The 17,390-nt window shown below is 62.7% G+C and overlaps 1 protein-coding gene across 1 annotated transcript; it reads left to right on the forward strand.

The window, feature by feature from the left end:
* The first annotated feature begins 884 nt into the window (after positions 1-884).
* Positions 885-17,059, forward strand: LOC102092298 (sodium-dependent proline transporter-like). The gene is given in 16 exon segments (XM_065061911.1): positions 885-972; positions 5,216-5,390; positions 5,393-5,422; positions 10,319-10,450; positions 10,577-10,725; positions 10,876-10,925; positions 11,137-11,275; positions 11,400-11,534; positions 11,610-11,713; positions 11,872-11,996; positions 12,476-12,588; positions 12,930-13,064; positions 13,425-13,524; positions 14,949-15,067; positions 15,219-15,392; positions 16,202-17,059. Coding segments are annotated over 16 exon segments (1,893 nt in total). The 5' UTR covers positions 885-906; the 3' UTR covers positions 16,349-17,059.
* The last annotated feature ends 331 nt before the right edge of the window (positions 17,060-17,390 follow it).

The raw sequence follows: 17,390 nt of genomic DNA on the forward strand, positions 1-17,390 counted from the left end.
TTGCCCACCCCTCTCCTGGCCCCATGTCCTGAGAACTTCATGTCCGTCTGTCCAGCCCTCCAGGGCTGGTGACTCCAGCACTGCCCTGGGCAGCCTGTTCAATGCCCCACAGCCCTTTGGGGAAGAAATTGTTCCCACATCCAACCTCAACCTCCCCTGGCGCAACTTGAGGCCATTTCCTCTTGTTTCCAGCAAAGGGGCCAGGAGAGCACAGACATTAAGTGGGAAAACAGGATGACAATAAGGGGTGTTTTGGGGGACGTGGCCATCACAGAAAACCTGGAAAGGGAGATGGAGCCATGGAAGCTGCTGCTTCCACCTGGACGCTGCTCATTCGGCGGGGACAGCAGACCCCTCTGTGTCCCTTTGTACCACCCTCCCCTTCCTCATCTCCCTCCTCCTCACGCCTTCATCCCCGCTGCTCTGCAGTGCTGGGTGGGAGCTCAGCACCCTTGCCTGCCCCTTACACAGCTCTGTAGCAGGATGGGAACTGGATGCCTTGGTGGTGCCACAGCCCCGGTGTCCCGGTGCCCGTGTGGCAGGGGCTGCGGCTGGGGCTGCACTGGGCTCAGCCACAGGTGCCATGGGAGCCCAGCACAGAACCACGTCCCAGCGGAGGGTTTGGTGCTGAGAGGGGCCACCCCAGCGCACACCCTGTGCCGAGCAACAGCTCCTGTGTCACCTGTGTCCCCAGAACTCGCTCTGTGCGGGACCGACACCCCCGCTCCCTCCTGGCTGCACAAGCAGGTGGGATCAGCAGTTTGCCGGGGGCTGTGCGCTCTGGGGTGGCTCACGGGGACCCCAGGGCAGCTGATCCCGTACCCTGGGTCCAGGTTCAGCTGGGGCGGAGCTGCACCTGGCACAGGTGAGTGCGTGTGCCCGTCCCTCCCTCCTGCCAAGCAGGAAATGCCGTGCACCGGGCACCTCGACACGCCAGGGCCCCCGGCCCGCAACGCGCCCATGGAGCCCACGGTAGGAGTGGGGACGAGAGGAGACGTGTCTGCCCTGCCCTGCGCTGCCCTGTCCCGACCGCAGCACCCCCCGGTGCTGGGGACCCCCCAGTGCTGGGGACCCCCCGGTGCGGGTCACCTCCACAGCCCCATTGCGGCTGGTCCTGCTGGGACCACCCCAGTGAGCCCTGGTTGTGGTGGGAGCAGCACTGGGATGTCTGATCCCACCGGGGGTTCCACAGCATGTTGTCCCTTGGGCACCCACGTGCCAAGGTGACAGCCAGACTTGGTTCCTCCTGCCGTCCCACCACTGTGGGGGTTTTCTCCACCACTGTGGGGTTTTCTCCACCGCTGACACCCCCTTGCAGTTTGTCCTGTGGCTGCAGTTTGGTGGAGCTGCTGGGATTTCTCGGGGTGCACAAAGCCGCCAGAGCGCCGTGTCCCCTTGGGCACGGGATGGGTCTCCCACCCACCCGGGGGGCTCTGGGGAGGCTGTGCCTGGTGACATTGGGTCCTCTCCAGGGAAAGGGGGGGCTGATGCTTTTCAGAGGTCAGAACATCTCTGCGAAGGGCAGAGCTCACTGATGGCTCGTCCCACAGGTCACTGCGGGGCAGTGGGGTGACCAGGGGCACATTCTCTGCTGGGGAACAGGGAATCAAGGGGGGTCACAGCTCCCAGGTGACCCCAGTGTGGGGCACACGGATAGTGGAGAGATGGGTCTGCCCCTGCCGTCTGGCCTGGGGGGCTGTGGTCCTGCTGAGGTGCAGGACATGTGGACACAGGCCAGGGTCACAGTGACAGCGCTGGGTGCTCCTGGGGTGACACTGGTTGGGTTGGAGCACTTGTGTCCCCATGAGGAGCAGGGAGAGAGTGGCGAGGCCGAAGGCTGCCCAGCGTGGCTCCTCCTCACTCGCATCCTCCCTTTCCTCCCCCATCGCCCGAGTCACGTTTGGCAGCGGTTGGGGTGGGGGCAGCAGGTCCTGCCGAGCCAGACGGGCTTGTCGGGAAATTTCCCTCCCTTGCTGCCAGGACTATAAAGCCTGATTGGAAACGGGTGGGGTGATAACAGCAATAATTGCCCCATGCCGAGACGTTGTGGGTGTGCGAGCAAAGCAGCTCCATGGGAGAAGGGCAAAAGTAGCGTTCTGGGCCAGGAGATTTGTCCTGGAGACCCTGGGCTGTCCTGTGGCACCTTTCCTGTTCTCCCTGGTAGTGTTTTAACTCCTGTCCATCCTCACTGACCTCCTCAGGGAAGGTGCTGCACATATCCAGGCTTAAAAGGGACGATGAGAAAGATGGGGACAGACTTTTGAGCAGGGCCTGTTGTGACAGGACAAGGGGTGATGGTTTAAACTAAAGGAGGGAGATTCAGGCCGGACATGAGGGAGAAATTGTTGCCCTGAGGGTGGTGAGAGCCTGGCCCAGGTTGTCCAGAGAGGTGGTGGATGAACCATCCCTGAGACATCCCAGGCCAGGCTGGACGGGGCTCTGAGCACCCTGAGCTGGTGAAGATGTCCCTGCTCATGGCAGGGGGGAAATGGAAGGTCCTTCAACCCAAATTATTCTGTGATTCATCACCTCCTGTGCTCAAAGCAGCAGGAGGTGGGTGGTCCAGCCCCTTGTAAGCAGTTTTCTACAACCACCTTTCTATTGCTCTGGGCAACGGGAGACGAGGACACCAGCAGGGCAAGCCCAGGAGGTGTGGGGGAGAGCAGGTGCTACTGGGGCACAGGGCACCCCTATCACAGCTCGGTGAGGTCAGCAGGACTTGCTGGGTCAGGTCTGTCCCCGCTGTTCCTGCAAACACCCCAGGCAGCTCTGCCCTGTTGTCACAGCCGGGTCTGGGAGGCTGGGAGGGACACTGTGCCAGGGGCCAGGGGTGTCCCTGTGGCCGATGGAACCGTTAATCTGCACCTGGGTTTGGGTCACCGGGAGCTGACACTGCGGGGGAGTCTCAGCCTGGTTTGACGGGGGTCAAACCCGGTCCCCTCGGATCGGCTGCTGGGGGGAGCTGCACCCGGGGACTTTGTGCAGACATCTCGGTGTCCCATGGTGCGTGTGGCCAAGGTGCTGTCACCTCTGAACAGCCCCAAAATGCCCATGTCAGGGGGGACCCCGGCCGCTGCCGGGGCACGAGGCACGAGGCACATCTCCTGCGAGCGGCTCTGCTGCCCACGGCGCTGGGAATAAGGGATGAGGACGGGGAATGTGCTGGGTTTCGGGGTTTCCGCAGCCTCTGGAGACCACAGAGGTGCAGGAGCATCTCTCCCGTTTGGCCGGGGTTTGCAGGTTGGCAGATTGCTCTCCCCATGGCCCATGCTGTTGTTGAGGGAGGGTGGTAGTTGAGGAAAAGGATGCTCTGCAGGATGAATAAATGCTGGATCAGCCCCCTCAAACCTGGGGAGAGACACTGCAGCACGGAGGCGTTTTTAAATTAATTCAAAACTGGAGCCTTTTGTAAAACAAACCCTCAGGCTGCGGTGGGAGCGAAGCCTTGGCTGGCGCTGTGCCTGAGCTTAGGCCTGAGCTCAGCGGCTCGTCTGGCTTTGTGGTCTGTGAATCACAGCTCTGCCTCAAGGCTGAGCCACGTCCCTGCGCCCCGGGCGGCGCTTCTCCCGCAGCGGGGAAACTGAGGCACGGCAGCGCTGCGCTGGCCGGAGGCAGCACTGGGACGAGCCCCGCGCTCCTGCGGCCCCGTGCCCTGCGGGCTGTGCGGGCCGGGCTCACAACAAACGTTTGCAGCTCTTGGGACACCGATACTGAACGGAATTGCTCACACAACAACACCCGCAAGGACTGTCACGCTGCGAGAGCCTCTGGCCAGCGCTGTGTCCTTGCAGGTCCCCGCGGTGCTGGCGGCTGAGCCTGGGAGAGGAGCATCTGCCCCGCAGCCTCTCGTTAGCAGGGCCTGTTGTGACAGGACAAGGGGTGATGGTTTAAACTAAAGGAGGGAGATTCAGGCTGGACATGAGGAAGGAATTGTTGCCCTGAGGGTGGTGAGAGCCTGGCCCAGGTTGGGCAGAGAGGTGGTAGATGAACCATCCCTGGAGACATCCCAGGCCAGGCTGGACGGGGCTCTGAGCACCCTGAGCTGGTGAAGATGTCCCTGCTCATGGCAGGGGTGGGATTAGATGATCTTTGAACGTCCCTCCAACCCAAACCATCTGTGATTCTGTGATTCTCTGAGCCCTTGGCCCCCACTGGATAATAACAAATGAGGCACAATGTCCCTGTTCCGTCTGTCCCCACCGTGCACATGCCCCTTCAGCAGATATGCCTGCGTGTCAGGGTGCAGGGTCTGGGGCTGGTGAGAGGTATGAGTCCCCCTACCCTGCTGGTGTCCCCTTTAGTGGTCCCCATGGGCCACATGGCACCAGGTGTCCCCTTGCCAGACTGGACACAGTGTGAGCCGATGGCTCCAGCCCTTGCTCACAGGTCCCCCGGCTGTGCAGGGGGAAGACCCTGGTGAAGGTGGGAGCTGGAAGTCACCCCCCCAGCCTTGGAGATGCTGGGCAGGAGGGGTCTGATGAGCACATGCTGTCTGCAACTGCCTGAAAGGAGCTTGGAGCCAGGGGGGTCGGGCTCTGCTCCCCAGGAACAAGCGCCAGGAGCAGAGGAAACGGCCTCAAGTTGCGCCAGGGGAGGTTGAGGTTGGATGTGGGAACAATTTCTTCCCCAAAGGGCTGTGGGGCATTGGAACAGGCTGCCCAGGGCAGTGCTGGAGTCACCAGCCCTGGAGGGCTGGACAGACGGACAGGAGGTTCTCAGGACATGGGGCAGTGTCGGGGATGGGGGACGGGTGAGGGGGGCGGACGGGTGAGACTTGGTGAGCCTGAGGGTCAATTCCAACCAAAATAATTCTATGATCTGGTGATTCTCTAAGCAGTGGGGAGCACCCCTGCACACCTCATCTTCTCCACACAGGGCTGGGCGCTGGGATGCTGATCCAGACAGTCCCTGTGCACAGACAGTCCTTGGGTGCACGAAAGAGCAGAGATGGAAAATCATCAGGGCTGGTGGACTTCCACACCGTGGGGGATTCTTCTGGGTGAAACCTGCCCGGAGCGTTGGGACATGAGCTCTAGACCAGCCCAAGCTCAGGCCACCATGGGCTCCCCTGGTCAGGTTTCAGGAAGACTCCAGAACTGCTTGGAGGACCAGGTGTATTTCATGGGGAGCTTGGCCGTGCCCAGCCACTGCTGAGGAGCCGTGGGGGTCTGCAGCCTCTGACCAGCCCGTCCTGACGCTTCGCTCCCCTCCGCAGGTCAACATCTTCCAGACGGAGGGTCCCACTACCGACCCCACCAACCAGCTCTGGCCGGGACCCCCGGCCCAGCCCGAGACCCCGGCCCCCAGCCCACCCCGGGAGACCTGGGCTGGCAAATACGACTTCCTGCTGTCCTGCCTGGGCTACTGCGTGGGGCTGGGCAACGTCTGGCGCTTCCCTACCTGTGCTACCGCAACGGAGGAGGTGGGGCCACAACGGGAGCACACGCAGCTTTTCCCTTTCCTCTTTCCCTTTCCCTTTCCCTTTCCCTTTCCCTTTTCCCTTTCCCTTCCTTTCCTTTCCCTTTCCTTTTCCCTTCCCTTTCCCTTTCCCTTCCCTTCCCTCTTCCCCTTCCTCCTATCCCCTTCCCCTTCCCCTCCTTCTCCTGGATGGAGAGCAGGAGGATGGGGAGGGACAGCAGGACAGTGCAGGGGACAGAAAACATGGGCATTTCAGGGTTTTGGGGACTCTGTGTTGGTTCACCTGGGTCTCGTGTTGCACCGTGAATCCTGGGTCAGTTCTGGGCCCCTCACGCCAAGAAAGGCCTTGAGGTGCTGGAGCGAGTGGAGAGAAGGGAACGGAGCTGGTGAGGGCTGGAGCACAAGTGTGATGGAGCGGCTGAGAGGACCTGGGGGGTTCAGCTGGAGAACAGGAGCTGAGGGGAGACCTTCTGATCTCTGAACTGCCTGAAAGGAGCTTGGAGCCAGGGGGGTCGGCTCTGCTCCCCAGGAACAAAGCGCCAGGAGCAGAGGAAACGGGCCTCAAGTTGCGCCAGGGGAGGTTGAGGTTGGATGTGGGAACAATTTCTTCCCCAAAGGGCTGTGGGGCATTGGAAACAGGCTGCCCAGGGCAGTGCTGGAGTCACCAGCCCTGGAGGGCTGGACAGACGGACAGGAGGTTCTCAGGACATGGGGCAGGGACAGGGATGAGAGAACAGTTGGACTCAATGATCTTGAGGGGCTTTTCCAACCAAAATGGTTCTATGGACACCAGCATTTGAATCTGCTGTGAGGACACTTTAGGAGTTCACAGCATCTCCCTGTGTCTGTGCCGGGGAAGTTCTGCTCCTGCTGGGGCCGCCCTGTGTTCCCCAGTGATGCAGCAGCTCCGGAGTGAGCCTGGGCACCGTCCTGCCCGGTTTGGGGTGAAGAGGAGCTGCTGCCATGCAGAGCCCCCTGCACAGCATCCCTGCCCCCCCCGAGAAGAAGGGCTTGGGCCAGAAACGCGGTGACCCCCAAGCAGCTGGGACCACTGGGTGCTGTGCTCGCCGTGAGCTTTGTGCATCACGCACAGAGGTGCCGTCCATGAAAACCCAATTCAGGCGGGCAGGAGCGGCCGGGATGTCGGCCAAAGCGGGGCAGAATGACCTGCGGCAGCTCTGGGGCAGGACAAAGCGCAGGCGGCTCTGCACGTCCTGGGTGGCAACACCCCAGGGTGGCAGCGCGTGTCCTGGGGCTGCGGGACGGGAAAATCCCCCAAGAGCCGTTCCTGAGCCCCTCTCTGCTCCTGCTGCCCCGATGATGTCTCCTCTTGCACCAGCTGGAGGGACCACCTGGAATCACAGAGGTTTTGGGTTGAGGGACCTTCCCAGCTCCCCAGTCCCCCTGCCATGAGCAGGGACATCTTCAGCAGCTCAGGGTGCTCAGAGCCCCGTCCAGCCTGGCTGGGATGTCTCCAGGGATGGTTCATCCACCACCTCTCGGGCCAACCTGGGCCAGGCTCTCACCACCCTCAGGGCAACAATATTCTCCCTCATGTCTGGGCCTCCCCCCTCCTGACACGGACCCTGCCAGCTGTGCTGTGCCCTGACCCCCCATTTCTCCTCACCAGAAATCACCTCCACCTGCCCCGGCTGCTGCCTCTGGCTCCCTGGTGCTCCATGGGCTGCAGGGACCCCAGACCCCCAACCTGCCTTCCCTGCAGCTGTCTCGCAGGGTTTTATTGCGCTGGTTTCTCTACAATCCTTCCAGTCCACCCAGTTAAACTGGTGACCTCTCCTTTGCCCCATGGCTGCTCCTTAAATCCCTCTAACTGAACTCATTTGCTGATGGGCTGCGCCACATGTCTGGTGTGTGCTCGTCTGGTGGCAGCAGCACCCGAGCATGGGACCCAGGACTGTGGGACCCCAACCAGTGCTCCACAGTCCCCCAAAAACTGTGCCACGCACCAGGCTGTCCCCAGCGCCACGGTGTCCTGCTGAGCTGGTGCCAGCAGAGGTGTCTTAGAGTCACAGGGTCATTTCGGTGATGGAAAAGCCCCTCAAGACCATTCGAATCCAACCATAACCCAGCCTGGCACTGCCCCATGTCCTGAGAACCTCCTGTCCGTCTGTCCAACCCCTCCAGGGCTGTGACTCCAGCACTGCCCTGGGCAGCCTGTTCCAATGCCCCACAGCCCTTTGGGGAAGAAATTGTTCCCACATCCAACCTCAACCTCCCCTTGCGCAACTTGAGGCTGTTTCTCCTCTGCTCCTGGCGCTTGTTCCTGGGGGAGCAAGAGCCCGACCCCACCCGGCTCCAAGCTCCTTTCGGTTGTCCCAGCGATGAGCCGGGGCTGGGCTATGCTGAGCTTTGCACCCCGGCCTCACCGCAGGGAATTTGGCCCTCGGGACAGGGTTCGCTGCGGTTGCAATGGGGTGGCTGAGCCCGGGCTGGGGTGGCTGAGCCTGCACTGGGGGCTGGGGTGGCCGCGGATCCACCAGGGAAGCGTCCTCCTCCATCCCACAGGTTGCAGAGCCAGAGCTGGTGGCAGCACCAAAGCTCGGGATGGGGACAAAGGGGACGGAGGCGCGCTGCTCAGTGGGAGCTGGAGCAGCCGCCACCAGGTGCCCTGGAGACACGGGGCTGTGGTGCGGGAGCCTGGCGGGTGCGTCACCCTGCAGTGACCGGCGTGCTCGCCACTGGATGTCAACTGCTGCCCGTGGTCACTCCTGGGCACCCATGGGGACAGGGACACGATCCCTGCCACCCTCTGGCAGTGTCAGCCAAAGGGACTTTGGGCCAGCAAGAGAAATAGGGGTTCAGGGGGAGCTGCTGCCCCTGACCCCCATCCAAAGGGGTGGTGGGGGAATGGCGGTGTGGGGGGGCTTTATCCCAAAGCCGTGGAGCTGGGGCGGTTTGGAGGGTTGTGCTCAGAACACCCCTGCAGTACCAGCGCCAGGGGACATGTTGTCCCCGCAGCAAAGCAGCCTGAGCCATCGTGTCCCAGTGTCACAGGCAGAGCAGCAACACGCTGCCCCACCTCGGTCCCCTGGCCCCCCAAACATTGTCCCCCCTCACTCAGCCTCCCCCAGCAGCAGAGCAGGAGTCCCCGATGATGTCCCCACCATGGTCCCCCATGTCCCCACCGTGGTCCCCTCGTCCCCAGGCTGAGCCCTGTGGAGCCTCTGCTGGAGCTGCTGCTCCCCCGCAGCGTGCACAGATGTGGAGGCATCATTCCCTCAGCGCTGCGCTAATGAGCGCCCAGCTAACGAGCAGCCGGCCCCATGTCTGGTCTGCTGGCCAGGCTGCGGGTCTGGATCCGGCATCGCGGCTGGGAGCTGCTCTGCTGCGGGGAACGGTGACTGGAGATAATGGGCTTGGGCTGCAGCTGCTGCCAGCTGGGAAATGCCGTTTTCTTCCCTGGAAAATGTCCTTTTCCAGCACAGATTTTGCCTGGCTGAGGCTGCGAGGAGCAGGATTTCCTCTGCAGAGAAGGCTGTTGCTGAAGGTGGAAGAGAGTGTATCGACCAACAAAACACTAGGATCTGCTGCGGGCACGGCCCGGGCTCTGAGCATCCCAAGGCTCTGAGCATCTGGCAGCACTGAGAATCCCTCATCCCAAAGCATCCTTCAGCATCCTTCATCCCTCAGCATCCCTCATCCCTCAGCATCCTTCATCCCTCAGCATTCTGCATCCCTCACCATCCTTCATCCCTCAGCATCCTTCAGCATCCCTCATCCCTCAGCATCCCCAAGCATCCTTCATCCCTCAGCATCCCTCATCCCTCAGCATCCCCCAGCATCCTTCATCCCTCAGCATCTCTCACCCCTCAGCATTCCTCAGCATCCCTCAGCATCCTTCATCCCTCAGCATCCCTGATCCCTCAGCATCCCTCAGCATCCCTCAGCATCCCTCATCCCTCAGCATTCCTCAGCATCCTTCATCCGTCAGCATCCTTCAGCATCCTTCATCCCTCAGCATCCTTCAGCATCCCTCATCCCTCAGTACCCCCCAGCATCCTTCATCCCTCAGCATCTCTCACCCCTCAGCATTCCTCAGCATCCCTTAGCATCCTTCATCCCTCAGCATCCCTGATCCCTCAGCATCCCTCAGCATCCCTCATCCCTCAGCATTCCTCAGCATCCTTCATTCGTCAGCATCCTTCAGCATCCTTCATCCCTCAGCATCCTTCAGCATCCCTCATCCCTCAGTACCCCCCAGCATCCTTCATCCCTCAGCATCCCTCATCCCTCATCCCTCAGCATCCCTCAGCATCCTTCATCCCTCAGCATCCTTCAGCATCCTTCAGCATCCTTCATCCCTCAGCATCCCCCAGCATCCTTCACCCCTCAGCATCCCTCATTCCTCAACATCGCTGCAGCACCCATGGATGCACCCCAGTGCTGCTCCCGCCACCCACCACCCACCCTAACCAGGCCCAGTGGGTTCCCCGCGACTCCCAGCTCAGGCCCCATTGTGGGTCTCCTGAGGAACTCATGAGGACCAGAGGAAACGGCCTCAAGTTGCGCCAGGGGAGGTTGAGGTTGGATGTGGGAACAATTTCTTCCCCAAAGGGCTGTGGGGCATTGGAACAGGCTGCCCAGGGCAGTGCTGGAGTCACCAGCCCTGGAGGGCTGGACAGACGGACAGGAGGTTCTCAGGACATGGGGCAGTGGTGGACTTGGCAGTGCTGGGTTAATGGTTGGATTAGATGACCGCAAAGGTCTTTTCGAATTGAAACATTTCACTAATTGACTTCTCTGCTGGGGATGCCTCTGGGATGGAGACCTTGCCCTGCCATGTCCCACCCAGACACGTGCCCCCACCGCAAGGCCAAACCACATGTCTGTCCATGGTGCCATCCGTCCCCCCGACCTGCTGCCCCTCTCCTTCTCCCAGGTGTGTTCCTCATCCCCTACTTCATCATGCTGCTGGTGACGGGGCTGCCGCTCTTCCTGATGGAGCTGAGCCTGGGCCAGTACGGGGCTGCGGGGCCCATCACCGTCTGGAAGTGCTGCCCGCTCCTGAGAGGTGGGACCGGGGGCTCCTCTCCTTCCCACCCCACATCTGACAGGACCCTGAGTTCCTGGGCAGGTCCCCACCACCCCCTGGACCAGTGCTGGGGGTCCGCGGGGTGTCACCCCTTTCCCGGTGCAGGTGTTGGCGTCGCCATGCTGATCGTGTCCTCCCTGGTGTCCCTCTACTACAACGTCATCATCGCTTGGGCTTTCTACTACCTGGGCTCCTCCTTCCGGAGCCCCCTGCCCTGGTCCTGTGACGCCCCCAACAACAGGGACCACTGCCAGGTCGGTGTCCTGGGGTGGTGGCACCGTGGGGTCTGTGTCGATGTGGGGCTGGGCCGTGGGGTGGTTTCTGCTGGGAGCTGCAGCAGGAGGGCTGGGGGGACACTGGGGACGGTGGCGGTGACAGTGACCCGCTGGGACCGTGTGTTGCAGAACGCGTCGGCGAGCGCCAGCTGGGTCAGCGCCAGCGAGCTTTTCTGGAAGTGAGTCCCTGTGTGGTGGCATCGACGTGTGTCCCCAACCCGTGTCCCCTGCCTGAGTCTGGGGGTCACCTCCCCAGGTCCCCAGGGCTGGCCCCCTAGGCAGCGCTCGGTGACACCGGGGGCTTTGTGAAGAGCGGAGGGATGGCTGAGGACACCGCGGAGGTGACAAGGGCACCTTGTGTCCCCATCCCACCGCCCCGTGTCCCCACAGGGATCGGGTGCTGGGAGTGACACACAGCTCCGGCCTGGGGGACCCTGGCCCCGTGCGCTGGCCCCTCGCCCTGTGCCTGCTGGCGGCCTGGACCCTCCTCTTCCTCTGCCTGCTGAAGGGCATCCGCAGCTCGGGCAAGGTGCGGGGTGCGGGGGGTACACAGGGTGCGGGGAGTACGCAGGGTGCGGGGGGTATGCGGGGTGTGGGGGCACGGGGGTGGCGGTGCTGGTGGAGTGGGGCCCAACCAGCCATGCCCTGCGCAGGTCGTTTACTTCACTGCCACCTTCCCCTACCTCGTCATCCTCATCCTCATCGTCCGGGGGGCCACGCTGGACGGCTCCCTCGACGGCGTGCGCTTCTACCTGTCCTCGGACTGGAGCCGGCTGCAGAGCGCACAGGTAACCTGGGGGGTCCCCCGGGGCAGCGACACCCCCAGCCCAGCATCCTGCAGCCCCCGGTCCGTCCTCTCCCAGGTGTGGAGCGATGCGGCCTCGCAGATCTTCTACTCCCTGGGCATCGGCTTCGGGGGGCTGCTCTCCATGGCCTCCTACAACAGGTTTGACAACAACGTCATCCGGTGAGCATGGGGGACGTGGGGGACATAGGGGACTTGGGGGGCATAGGGGACTTGGGCTGTTGGGCACACATGGGGAGGGCTGAGCCCCACGGCCGATGGGGACACCCCTATCTCCATCCTCACGTCATGAGCGTGGGGCTGGGACCCCCTCCCGGCAGGGACACCTTGGTCATCACCATCGGGAACTGCTGTACCAGCTTCTTCGCCGGCTTCGCCATCTTCTCGGTGCTGGGGCACATGGCCTGGAAGAGACAGGTCCCCGTGGGCAGCGTTGTGGACTCAGGTGAGGGCTCGGGGATGGGGACCCGTGCTGGGCTGTGCCTGGGGACATCTCGGTGCCCTGTGCTGGGACAGGGACACGGGGCTGCAGTTGAGCTCACATCCAGCTGCGCTTGGCCCATCTCACCATGACGTGTCCTTTCACACTTCCTGCAACTGCCTGAAAGGAGCTTGGAGCCAGGGGGGTCGGGCTCTGCTCCCCAGGAACAAGCGCCAGGAGCAGAGGAAACGGCCTCAAGTTGCGCCAGGGGAGGTTGAGGTTGGATGTGGGAACAATTTCTTCCCCAAAGGGCTGTGGGGCATTGGAACAGGCTGCCCAGGGCAGTGCTGGAGTCACCAGCCCTGGAGGGCTGGACAGACGGACATGAGGTTCTCAGGACATGGGGCAGGGACAGGGTGGGTTATGGCTGAACTCCATGATCTTGAGGGGCTTTTCCAACCCAAATGATCCTGTGATTTGGTGGTTCCCTCCATCTCCTGCAGGCCCCGGGCTGGCATTTGTGGCGTACCCTGAAGCCCTGTCCCTGCTGCCTGGCTCCCCATTCTGGTCCATCCTCTTCTTTCTGATGCTGATCACCCTCGGAGTGGACACTTTGGTGATTGTCACCTTGGGCAGCCCCATGTCCTGCCCTGTGCCTTAAGGGTGCCTTAGGGTGCCAGGTACCCCCGTCTTGGGCGTGCAGCTGGCACAGCGTGCTTGGGCCGGGAGGATGAGGATGGTGCTGGGGTGGGGGCTGCACAGCCCCGCGCGTGTGGGGTGCACCCGAGGACATGGGGCTGGGATGCAGCCACATCCCAGTGGCACTGGTTTGGGTTTGCCCAGGCATCCCAGGGATGGGGATGCCCGTGGGCACAGTGTCCTGCAAAGTCCCCTCTGTGGCACCATCCAGAGGGCTGCGGGACTGGGACACCCCCCACTGATGTCCCCGTCCCGCAGTTTGGGAACATCGAGGGCATCACCACGGCCGTCCTGGACGAGTTCCCCGCCCTGCGCAGCTGGAGGAGGAAGACGGCGCTGCTGGGTGTCCTCTGCATCTCCTTCTTCCTGCTGGGGCTCCTGCTGGTCACCCAGGTACGGGGTCCCTGCGCCCAGCAGCACCCGGCACACTCGGGGAGGTGACGGGGGAGGATGGGGACCAGGACCGGCCCCCACTGCCCTCCAGTCCAGAACAGGCTGCCCAGGGCAGTGCTGGAGTCACCATCCCTGGAGGGCTGGGCAGACGGACAGGAGGCTCTCAGGACATGGGCAGTGCCGGGGGTGGGTTATGGTTGGACTCAATGAGCTCAAGGGGCTTTTCCAACCACAATGATTCTATGATCCTTCAGCTGGGAGGACGGGGGGGCTGTTCCCAGCCCCGGTGTCACTGCCGTCCATGGTGCAGGGTGTCCTGCAGCCCCCGCCGCACTCACCCCGTCCCTCCCCACCTCGCAGGGCGGCATCTTCTGGTTCACCCTCATCGACACCTACAGCACGGGCTTCGGGCTGATCGTGGTCGCCCTCTTCATGTGCCTGGGCATCGCCTTCTGCTACGGTGAGCGGGCGGGCGGCCAGGGGACGCGGGACACGGGTTCCTGCTGCACCGCCAGGGCTCAGCATCCCGGTTTTCCCAGGGCTCAGCATCCCGGTTTTCCCAGGGCTCAGCATCCCGGTTTTCCCAGGGCTCAGCATCCCGGGGCTCCCAGGACTCAGCATCCTGGGGCTCCCAGGGCTCAGCATCCCGGGTTTCCCAGGGCTCAGCATCCTGGGGCTCCCAGGACTCAGCATCCTGGGTTTCCCAGCGCTCAGCATCCCGGGGCTCCCAGGACTCAGCATCCTGGGGCTCACGGCAAACGGTGGATCTGTGGGGTACACGGGCAGCTGTGGGCAGCCTGGAGCCAGGGTGGGCAGGATGTTACCCCCGTCCTGCTGCCCCACGCAGCTCAGTCCCGTGGGGAGATGCTGCGATGTGGGTGCAGTTTAACCCGTGCTGGAGGGATGTGGTTCCACCCGCTGGAGCATCTTTGTGTGAGGAAAGGCTGAGAGAGCTGGGGCTGCTGAGCTGGAGAAGAGAAGCTGAGAGGGATGTGATCAATGATCAATATGTCAGGGTGGTGTCAGGATGGACCAGACTCTGTTCAGTGGTGCCCAACGCCAGGGTGAGGGGCAACGGGCACAGACAAACACAGGAGGCTCCATGTGAACATGAGCAGAACCTTGTGTGCTGGGAGGTGCCAGAGCCTGGCCCAGGCTGCCCAGAGCGGGTGTGGAGTCTCCTGCTCTGAGACATTCAGACCCCCTGGGATCCTGTGTGATCTGCTGTGTGACCCTGTGTGATCTGCTCTGTGACCTGTGTGATCTGCCCTGTGCCCCTGTGTGATCTGCTCTGTGACCTGTGTGATCTGCTCTGTGACCTGTGTGATCTGCCCTGTGACCCTGTGTTAGCGGGTTGGACTGGGGATGTACAGAGGGCACAACCAGCCCGAGATGCTGGGATTCTGTGGATGATGTTCAGCACCCAGCACTGCTGAGGGAGCTGGGGCTCTGGAGCTGGACAAGAGGACACTGAGGGGGGACTCATTCCTGGGGATCAATATGGAAAGGGGCAGTGTCAGGAGGATGGAGCCAGGCTCTTCTGGTGACAATCAGTGACAGGACAAGGGGCAATGGGTGAAAACTGGAACACAGGAGGTTCCACTGAAAGAGGAGAAGAAACTTGTTGGGGTGAGGGTGGCAGAGCCTGGCCCAGGCTGCCCAGGGGGTTGTGGAGTCTCCTTCTCTGCAGACATTCCAACCCGCCTGGACACCTTCCTGTGTAACCTCATCTGGGTGTTCCTGCTCCATGGGGGATTGCACTGCATGAGCTTTCCAGGGCCCTTCAACCCCTGACACTCTGGGATTCTGTGATCTCTATTACTGGCCCAGCTCAGCCCCACACGGGGTGTCCCGGGTGCCGTGACCGTTCCCCGGCTCCCACAGGTGTGGACCAATTCTGCCAGGACATTGTGGACATGATCTGCCGGTGCCCACCCTGGTGCAGCCGCTTGCTGGGCTACTTCAAGCTGTGCTGGATCTTCTTCACGCCGTGTCTGCTGCTGGTGAGCACCGGGCACCGTGGGGCTGGCGGGGGGGGATGGGCTGGGGAGTGCGGGGTGCCCCTGGGGGTCCCCACGTCGCCTGTCCTGGCCAAATCCCCGGGGCCAGGCGGTGCCGCAGCATCACATGGCTCCCACGCGCTCTGCCCGGCAGTTCACGCTCATCTACACCTTCCTGGACATGTACAGCAAACCCCTGCGCTACGGCTCCTACAAGTTCCCCGCCTGGGGCACCAGCCTGGGCGTCTGCATGGGCGTCCTCACCTGCCTGCAGATCCCGCTCGGCGCCGCGCTGGCCCTGGGCCGCGAGTCGGGGACGCTGAGTGACGTGAGTGTGCCAGGGGACGGGGACAGGACAGGGATGGGAGGGGATGGGATGGGGATGGGGGTGGGACAGTGATGGGGATGGGACAGGGATGAGACAGGGATGGGGATGGTGTTGGGGATGGGACAGGGATGGGATTGGGATGGTGTCAGGGATGGGGATGGGGATGGGGACAGGGATGGGGATGGCGATGGGGACAGGGATGGGATGGGGATGGGGATGGGGACAGGGATGGGACAGGGATGGGACAGGGATGGGATGGGGACAGGGATGGGATGAGCATGGGGATGGGGATGAGGACGGGGACAGGGATGGACAGGGATGGGATGGGGATGGGGATGGGGACAGGGATGGGGTTGAGGACAGGGATGGGACAGGGATGGCATGGGGATGGTGTCGAAGATGGGACAGGGATGGTACAGGGATGGGGACATGGATGGGTACAGGGATGGGATGGGGATGGGGACAGGGACAGGGATGGGACAGGGACAGGCATGGGGACAGGGATGAGGACAGGATTGGGACAGGGATGGGATGGGGATGGGGATAGGGATGGGGATGGGGATGGGGATGGGGATGGGGACAGGGATGGGACAGTGATGGGGAGGGGGCAGAGCAGGGGCTGCCCCAGTGCTGGGGCCGGGGCAGGAGGGAGCAGTGACAGAGTGGGGGTGACACTGACCCTTCCCAGGAGAGCCAAAGGGCCGGGTGTGGTGGGGTCTGAGCCCCCGGCATCCCCGTCCCTGCTGCCACCTCCAAGGGTGATGCTGGGGGACTCGGGGCAGCCCCTGCTCACCCTCGCCCACCCCCAGCGCTTCCAGAAAGCCACCCAGCCCCTGCACTCCTGGAGAACGGCCACCGCGCGGGACGTGGCCGGGGACGTCATCGACGTGCCGTTCACCATCACCCTGACCAGCAGCGACTTCACCGCGCCGCCCCCCGGCGGCACCGAGGCCTGATGCCAGCCCGGCATCGCCCCATGGCCTTGTCCAGAGCCCCCCGGAAAACAGGACTGGCTGGCGATGGGGACACCCACCCCAGGGCTGCCGGCGGCGCTGTCACTGTCACCATCACCCATCCCAGCGATGGCAACCACTGATACCAGTGTGTGTTCTAGTTCCTTTTCCTGGAGCCGCTGTGCCCTCTCCCGGGGGGGCTCTGAGCAGGACCCGCTGCCTGGGCAGCTGTCACGTCCCGTTGGAGCCGTCTGGGGACGGCCACGCGTGTCCCTGTCCCCGACCCAGCGCCGCGGGCAGGGCTGGAGTTCATTCTGCTGCTTCCAGGGCTCATCCCGGTCTGAACGCTGCGGACTCGCCCTGGGCTTGCACGTGGGGTTCACGGGGCCGCTGCTCACAGGTAACTCCTGGTTGGAAATCCAGGTGCTGGGCTGTGCAGTTATCAGCTCCAGCTGCAACCCAACAACCAGAGCGACAGGAAGGTGGCCCAAAACACCTTCCAGAAGCAAAACCATGAAGGACATTGCCAGTTACCAAAAACACTTACCTGGTGAAGATGACACGACCACTCCATAAATGATTTCGTTCTTAAACAAACAAAAAGAAACAAAAGCCCAGGCCATCACACTAAACCTAAGCAGACGTATCTGCAAGTCTTGCCGTGACAGGTTGTTGAAACTGAGGTCTCGTCGGTAATTAAAAACTTTAAATGTAGATTGAATTCGACTGAGGATTTTAGAGTCACAACCATGTACAAAGTTTGGGATGTCGGCACCACCGTGGCCACGGGAACCGCACGCTGGCCCTGGGCCGGGCTGGGGCCCCGCTGGTGTGCCCAGTTCAAACCCCGGCCCCGGGCAGCGTCCCCTCGCCCGTCCCGCCACGGGGAGCAGTTCGGTGTGGGCAGTTGGGGCCAGAGCAGCCCCAGGCCGGGTTTGCAGCCCCAGGCCGGGTTTGCAGCCCTAGGTCGGGTTTGCAGCCCCAGGCCGGGTTTGCAGCCCCAGGTCGGGTTTGCAGCCCCAGGCCGGGTTTGCAGCTCCAGGCC

The sequence above is a fragment of the Columba livia genome, chromosome 1 (assembly GCF_036013475.1).
Source record: "Columba livia isolate bColLiv1 breed racing homer chromosome 1, bColLiv1.pat.W.v2, whole genome shotgun sequence".
NCBI classification, from domain to species: domain Eukaryota; kingdom Metazoa; phylum Chordata; class Aves; order Columbiformes; family Columbidae; genus Columba; species Columba livia.